This window comes from Nicrophorus vespilloides, unplaced genomic scaffold (assembly GCF_001412225.1).
Source record: "Nicrophorus vespilloides isolate i.1.1-1 unplaced genomic scaffold, Nicve_v1.0, whole genome shotgun sequence".
NCBI lineage: Eukaryota > Metazoa > Arthropoda > Insecta > Coleoptera > Silphidae > Nicrophorus > Nicrophorus vespilloides.
The window spans coordinates 10143-17848 of record NW_017095549.1 but is presented as its reverse complement, the minus strand read 5'-3'; the positions used below and the strand labels follow the sequence as shown (position 1 = coordinate 17848).

The 7706-nt window shown below is 31.6% G+C and overlaps 2 protein-coding genes across 3 annotated transcripts; both read right to left on the bottom strand.

Annotated features, from left to right (window-relative positions):
• Positions 1-9: 9 nt before the first annotated feature.
• LOC108556475 (G patch domain-containing protein 4) lies at positions 10-1747 on the bottom strand. The gene is made up of 4 exons (XM_017912613.1): positions 1623-1747; positions 1359-1510; positions 881-1143; positions 10-753 (listed from the first exon to the last, which is right to left on the bottom strand). Exons 1-4 carry the CDS (start codon positions 1666-1668, stop codon positions 57-59), a joined length of 1158 nt encoding a protein of 385 aa, XP_017768102.1. The 5' UTR covers positions 1669-1747; the 3' UTR covers positions 10-56.
• A 3409-nt stretch (positions 1748-5156) lies between these two features.
• On the bottom strand, positions 5157-7364 carry LOC108556461 (beta-1,3-galactosyltransferase 5-like). Of its 2 annotated transcripts, XM_017912600.1 has the most exons (7): positions 7174-7364; positions 6968-7094; positions 6654-6907; positions 6324-6598; positions 6126-6274; positions 5787-6072; positions 5158-5683 (listed from the first exon to the last, which is right to left on the bottom strand). In XM_017912600.1, exons 2-6 carry the CDS (start codon positions 7092-7094, stop codon positions 5801-5803), a joined length of 1077 nt encoding a protein of 358 aa, XP_017768089.1. In that variant the 5' UTR covers positions 7174-7364; the 3' UTR covers positions 5158-5683; positions 5787-5800. The 2 variants fall into 2 exon arrangements, with proteins under 2 accessions (XP_017768081.1, XP_017768089.1); XM_017912592.1 differs by having other exon boundaries at positions 5157-6072.
• Between the last annotated feature and the right edge of the window lie 342 nt (positions 7365-7706).

The window sequence follows — 7706 nt, the reverse complement described above, 5'->3', positions numbered from 1 at the left end:
TATATAAAAGAAAAATACCACATAGAGACAAGATTTCTTAAATACAATGCAGTAACTTACTCGGTGTCTGATATTTTACAGACTTGATCCAGCGAGTCAGCAATGGAATTGATGATAGCCGCCTTTTCAGCCAACTTCTTCTTTTTCTTTTTCTTACGAAGTGATTTCGAAGAGATCTCCTCGCATCGTTTCTTTGTTATCAGATCCTCGCAGTCCTCGTCATGCTTTCTCTTGCACTTTTCCATAACTTCTTGACCGGCAATCGCTTCGAGGAAGCGTTCAGTGGCTCGCTTCTTTTTCTTTTCCTTCTTGGATTTCTGTACGACCTCAAAGCACTGCTGATTGCTGAAGTCACCAGTCTTCATATCACAATCCTGCTCGATGCCCTCATCCTGGTTATTTGGCTCCTCCGTCTGATCTTTGATTTTCGTCTGCAAAATAACTGGAGGTTCGAGGCTCTCGTTACTTTGCGAACTCGTATCTTGCTCTTGTGTATGATATTCTGTAACCGTTTCGCTGAACGACACCGACTTTCTCTTCTTCTTGCGTTTCTTCTTCTTATTAGAAGCATCTACAGCTTCCTCCTGTCCAGCAATCTTATCTTTATTTTTGGCAAGCTTCTTCAATTTCTTCTCGGTCTTAGCATCCTCATCCTCGGAGATCGAAACACGTTGCAGTCTTTTCAATAGTAATTTCTCCTGTTTATCTATTCTAGACAACTTTCCAGATTGTTTTATACCATGTCTTGCACCTCTGGAAACCAAAATTACAATTAATTTATTAGTAATAAAATTATTAAAATTAACATTCCAAAAAAAACATGTATGCTGTGAGTTAATAGAACCTAACTATGAATAACATTAAATATATTAAAGCTTACTTATGTGCTGTCCTTCCTCCACATGCAGCAAACAATTCATCGTCTGTAAGGTTAACAACTTTCTGAGGTATCGGAGCCTCTGGTACATTTTCAAAATCAACCACTCCTTTAGTTGTCAGTTGAGAGGTCCTCAGGAATGTGCCATATGCCAATTTATCATTATTCTTTTTAAAGTCTCTGACTGAATAGGTTTTAGTTGAGATCTCAACAGACTCTCCATTCTTTAAATTCATCTTAACCTCATTGCCTTCATCTTTTTTAATCTACAAAAAAACAGAAAAACCGTAAATTAAAGGTACCAGACACTGAACCTATGTAACACTTGGTGATTCTATTTGTTTAATTGGTAGCAATGATTCAACATATTATTGTTATTGCAAAATAATGTTCAAATATAATCTGATCCATAACAAAAAAAATCCATAATAAATATGTCACAGAAAGACAAATAATGTTTCGGCATTAAATAATTTATTACCTCAATATTCTTGCTGGCATTATTGTAAACATTGTCCCACCAGTTATTTGTGAAATCCTTTGCAATGTCATGACCTAGGCCAGTGTTGTCATACTTGAGTTTTGGCTTGATTGCTGTTGTCATGCCAGTCTCATCTTTACCTAAACCTTTACCTAAAATATGTAAAATACAATTAGTACACATAACCTAAGATTGTGGACTGAAACATTTGGTAGAGATACATGGAAAACTCCAATGAACAGGTTCAAACGGTAATTCACTTACCTTCCTCCCAGCCATATTTCTCCAATTGTTTCCTTGCAAAGTCCATCGCACGTGGGTAACTCCACCACGTGAAAATCTTCACTGAATTCCCTTGAGTTATTTTGTAGATAATCCGTTATTTTAAATCGGTCACGTAGTCAACACTAAATACATTTTTGGATGTTATATAGGCAACACTATTGACGAACAATTTAAAAAAATACATTGATATTTAATAAAATGTTACAGACAAATAAAATATATTTATTATGAAAACTATATTATATAAAATCATAAAGTATACATAAAATGGTACTAATTAACTCAAAGGAATCAATTAAAATATTAATATATAGGCAACTTATGATGTTTTTTTTCTAACATAACATTGCAGAATAATCATTTTCGGTATTTCTGTATACCAATTACAGCATAACAATTATTCTTGCTTTTTCTATACACAATCATACCTAAGTTGACGTTGCCTTTGATAATGAAGCTTTTATATAACAAAGACCGCATTTTAAAACCTTTTTTAACATAAAAACCATATGGCAAACAAATAGAAAAGCATAGGGTACCAAGAAAGTATTTACTGATTCGTTTATTAACAGCATTTGCCCTGTTATTGTCAACAAACAATTATTAAGAAAGAGCTATTGTCTAGAACATTTTTTCTTATTCCAGTAAACAGAACTTCCCTGTTTAACTATTGGATTATCTACGTCGAACATTAAGCAATTTCTTTGAACCGAAGGATAAAAAGGAAATGATAGATTTTAAAAAATACACATTAAAAATGTAAATGAAGGCATGAATGCTCTTTGAAAGAGCTTAAATGGATTTTGGCGTAAAATATGGCCGGAAATTGTATTAGAAGAAGAAAATAACATCAAAGAAATTAGAAATGAATCAATATGCATAACATGTTCGAAGATTTAGAAAACCTTTTAGCAACGAAGACAAAGAAACTAAAAACAAATCAAAGAAGTTTCTCCCAAATATAAACAACAGATTTACAAAGGTGTTCAAAACTATTGTTATTATTACGCAATTGTTAAATTGTGTTAAATGCAATAAGTTTGAAAAATGAAATAGAAGAAAAGTAAAATCAATCAACTTTATACTAATATTTTAAAATGAGATTTCAAGTTGACTGTTTATTCTCAAAAAGCTTTTCATATTCTTAACGAAGGATTCTGGACTTTTAGGATTTTTACCTCTGAAAACAAAGTTTCGTTTAACACCGTAATTTCGTGAATCATAGTAATTATATACGGGCTTCCTCTGTATACGTGCGGTTTGGAATAAGTCCAACTTGATATACGTCCTGTTTGGACGCAAAAAGATTTGTATACAACCTTTGGTATTTGACTAGTAACATTTTTGTAAACATCTTGAAGAGAAGGCAGATGCAAAATTCGTTTTATTAAATCTCAAACCAGGTCCAACTAGGGACTACACTACATAGCGAGGAAGGAGTATGAAAAGTGCTGGTATTACGAGGAAGATGATAGTCTTTGAATGTTGCAGATGGTCGAAGATGAAACACGAGGCTTAAAGAGATTTTGAAGAAGTGCTGGAATTTGAGACGTTCGTCAAGTCAAGAGAAGTAGAACATCGTCAGAAGGTACATAACAGGGATGCTCTTTATTAAGGAAAATGACGATCAGAGAAAGGGAAGAAAGTGATTGTGGACACACGTACAAGCGAAGAGCTTGTCAAAAACATCGGACTGCTGATAAATACAGAAAAGAGAAATTTTAAGTTTGTTAAATTTTCATTTCTAATTGATTTTATATTTTTGAATTTTAGTATTAAGAAGTGTTTAAATTATTGCATTCAACCAATCTGTAGGATTTCGTCGAACTAAATGGTTGGGTTATTTTTGTAAACAGTGGAACTTCGTTTAACGATCATAATCGATTGAAGATTCTTACTTGCAACGGGAAACAGTCTTTAAGTAAAACAATGTTTCCTATATAAAGCGTGTATCAACTTCATATTTTCTTCTATCGCGAAATGAACCAACCTTGAATGCAAATTGAAGAAAACAAAAAATGTAAATAATTAGTTTATTGTATAGTATTATAGTATTTTTAAACTATGCACAAAAACACACGTAATATATCTGAACACAAGTTTGGATAATGATGTAGGAGGCGCACAATCCAACACATCTCTTCTCCTCGTCACTCGTTAAGTTATTACAATTTGTTTTCCTCGTTATGCAAGGTGTTCATTAATCGTATAGAATTATCTCCTAAATTTGGAAATCGTCTTAATCGTCTCAAAACGAATCCTATATAAAGGGAAATCAAATAGGAATGGGATTGAAATCAATTACACAACAGATATACTCTACAAAAATGTATTTGTTTGTTTTCATTGTTGAGTAGTATTTACAAATAGCAAAATAATCTCGATTAATATTCATTTGTATCATTTCATCACCATTGCTTTACACATAATCCGAGAATATCCTTTATCTTTCTTTCTTTCATTATTTTTTGTTTTGTTTATACATTTAATAATTGTAACATCAAGAGCTCTATGTATTTACAAAAACACTTAATTGCTAAGACTTGATTCCATCGAATGAGAAACATTGTATCATATTGTATACACATATCGAAAACGAAAATACAATAGGCAGGAATTAAAATTGTACAAATCGGTTCACTTTATTACCCATTAGATCCACTCGACATACGAGGAGTGGACAATTACGAACGTAGTGGAAGTACAAAAATAAACAACGTCGAAGCACATAATGTTCACATTATTAACTGCAATGAGGACAAATAAATACAAATATTATAACGGTAGGCACTGCATATATATATATATAATACTTTGTTTTTTTTTTATATAATATCTCTTTATCAGCGATCACTTTAATTTTTAATTTGCTTTTGTTTACATAACACACACATCCATGTCAATATTTTCTCTACAAAGCAACAATTACTTTTCTTTTTTTGGTGTTTATTTTACTTTTTTCATATATGCTATAACAATCACTCGCATTTCACATATAAAGTTAATTAAGACATTCATGATTAAAGTCTTAATTAAAACATAGATTTCGATGGCGAGTGATGAACTTGGCACAATATTTGACACTATTATGTGAAAAAGCAATCGCATTTTATTCTTCATTTAGTCCATTATTATTTAAACGCTTTTATTATATACAAAATTGTTCTTTTAATGTTTTATTTTAATCATAAATATTATATTAATACACACACATTTTATTTTTGCGGTATTATTTAATTTATAAATAATTTTTATATATTATTAACTTTCCGAAATACAAATGAAAATAACTACTACCCATGCTTATATTGCGCCCTTTATGTATAACAAAACCCTTCCATATAACTTAACTAAATAGCTAAAACCATGTTCATCTTTGATGTGGAATGTGCCTAACTTTAAGAAAATATCACATTTGAAACTAAATTAATCGAGATTGTTATTTTTTTTAGTACTTTAACAACTCAATAGATTAAATAAAGTATAGTAAAATTACAAACAAAAATATATTGTTTTTAAATAACATTGGATAATAATGCTGAGCATTTTGTAGTTGTTTTATAATTAGTGTAATATCATATCAGTTTTCGTTATAAAACATATTCTTTTCAAAGTAAAACGTTGTGTTTTATGTAATGGAGTAGTCACTATCAAATGAAAGCGATTTATAAGAGAATGTTGTTGTTGTTTCAGTGAAGGAGTAAATTAGAAATTATCTCGAGATACCTGCATGAATGCTGATATTTTTACATTTTAAAATAAGATCATTTGTTCTTCGTTTAATAAGTTGTATCACATCAAAACCTACATACGAATATAAAACTTTCGTTCTTCTGCGTGTAAAATATATCGACTTTATGATAAATGTATGTAATGTGCGAAAAAAAAGTGTGTACCCTGTTTATATAAGCTTGGCTAGGAAATAAAAATTGCGTCTGAGTAATCAGTTGTTTTCTGGATGTTGAAAACATTTGAATAAAAATAAACAAATTGTAGTAATGTCAGTTTTGGACGTTGAGCACGTTAATAGAGTGAAATAACTAAAAAAAAATAAGTAAGTATAATATAAATAAATCACAAATAGCTAAATATCTCAATTCCATTCGATAACAATTATCTACTAAATGTAGCGACGAGTTTTACCTTACTCCAATCACTTAGTAGCATATTTTCTTTTTCTTTGGTTTCGCTTTAGAGTTACTGAAGTAACCAAAGATGTTGAAGGAATTGTTCTTGCTTAACTGCAGAAGACGACATTCCTCCTCGAGATTAATCACTTGGAGCTGAGAATACTGATCACGAATTTCCATGGGCGAAAGTCGGTGCGAAGTGAACGCGGTTTTAAAGACGCAAGGATCGTACTTACGCTTTACAAACGTGAAGCCCCCATTGTTTCTAGGTCTCAGCTTTACGGATTTCGATAGAATACCTGAGACATTCATATGCTGTAATAATTGGAAATTTTCCTTAACCTTAAGTTACCTGTAATGTATACATCCTCTAAGTGGAATATGGGGGTTTGCAGAGCTGCCTCGTACAACTTGCTAGCTACATCGAGGGACATAACATAACCTGTCCCTGATAAGTAATTTGGATACACCTTCCCACTGTACATATAACTTGGAGTGTACCTAGATGGCAATTAGTTAAAACCTAATCTTACATATATTTCAAGCTTACCATTTATTTCCAATTTCTTTTATAGGTTTTGCACCACATATAAGACTGCCTAGTAGGATGTTTGTGCTGTTCCCTGCTTTCAAAGTATGTACCAATGGGGGTATATTTAGGTACATATCATCATCAGTCTTCATCAAGAAAGTTGTGCTATGTATGCAATACGTCGATACTAATTTGAGCATTACAATGGATTTTAAAGTAAGATTGTTATAAGAATCGAAAAAGTGATCCTGGATTATGTCTTTGTGCCTAACATTCTCATCCAAAATATCTTGCTGCAAAAACATAATCGAGACACATTAAGTATTTAATCTTATAGAGAACACTTACCTGTATGGAAGCATTGTTTGAATCCCCCATAAGGAAAAACACTTTGATTAAACTTCCAGAAACATTCCTTTGAGAGCCCCAACTCTGTCTGATGGCATTCCTATTTTGTTCATTGGGTGGAGCGGTGCAAACTATGATGAGCAGGAATGTTGGTGACTCACAGAAGTCCTTGGGTTTGAGTATAGTCGAGTTGTCACTTAGTACATATAGGCTTGCATCTCTCGAGGTGTTAAACTCCCAGCCCTCGACAGTGCCTTCAATGAAAACAAACATTTTGTTTGAAATAATTTCATTGTTGTACGTTCGCTCATTACCTAAATCATTGCCAGGTTCCAGGAATCTTTGGGTTGGTGAATTGCTGTATACCACTATCACAATGAAAATGCAGATGAAAACACCTAGCATTTTCTTCTTTCCCATTTTCTTCATTAGGTGCTCCATCTAAAAAACATTATCACACCAAATAGAATTCAAAGTCTATTGTAGATATTCAATAACAAAAACAAACACTGAAACTAACCTTCACGGACCCTTATTGCGAAATTATCCTTCTGCTGAGGGCTATATCATTTCGGCCAAATTTTCGTAGAACGTTCGCATGTTTATCCCCGAAATACTATAGATTTGGATACATAATTGTCTCGTTAACTTGCATCAACCATTATCGCAGAACTGCGATTTTTCAAGGTTATTAGATTCGGCTCCTATAACATCAACTGAATCATAACATGGATTACTAATTGGAAAACAATAATACATTACTTATTAATTCGTTTTAAAGAAGTATTAATAATTAACAAAATTAACATTTAATAATAGTATTTCATTCTTGCAAACATTTAGTTAAACATATTCAATCCATCACATGATTTTAACTGTTAATAACTAATACATTCAAGTTATTAACAATTCCAATATGAAACTGCGATATTACGGATTTAGTAAAATTGAATTTTATTACAATAATATTTTACAAATAAATTTTTGTACTTTTTTTAAATTATATAACATGAAATTAATTTAATTTAATTACAAAGTATTTTTTACGAATAG

Excerpts from the sequence above, each read along its gene's own strand:
- LOC108556475 (XM_017912613.1), bottom strand. The coding sequence starts at position 1,668 with ATGGACTTTGCAAGGAAACAATTGGAGAAATATGGCTGGGAGGAAG. Across the intron at positions 1,511-1,622 it reads GAAATATGGCTGGGAGGAAG|GTAAAGGTTTAGGTAAAGAT; the intron begins GTAAGTGAATTA and ends TACATATTTTAG. Across the intron at positions 1,144-1,358 it reads ATGCCAGCAAGAATATTGAG|ATTAAAAAAGATGAAGGCAA; the intron begins GTAATAAATTAT and ends GTTTTTTTGTAG.
- LOC108556461 (XM_017912592.1), bottom strand. The coding sequence starts at position 7,094 with ATGGAGCACCTAATGAAGAAAATGGGAAAGAAGAAAATGCTAGGTGTT. Across the intron at positions 6,908-6,967 it reads GGAACCTGGCAATGATTTAG|GCACTGTCGAGGGCTGGGAG; the intron begins GTAATGAGCGAA and ends TTTTCATTGAAG. Across the intron at positions 6,599-6,653 it reads CAAACAATGCTTCCATACAG|CAAGATATTTTGGATGAGAA; the intron begins GTAAGTGTTCTC and ends ATGTTTTTGCAG.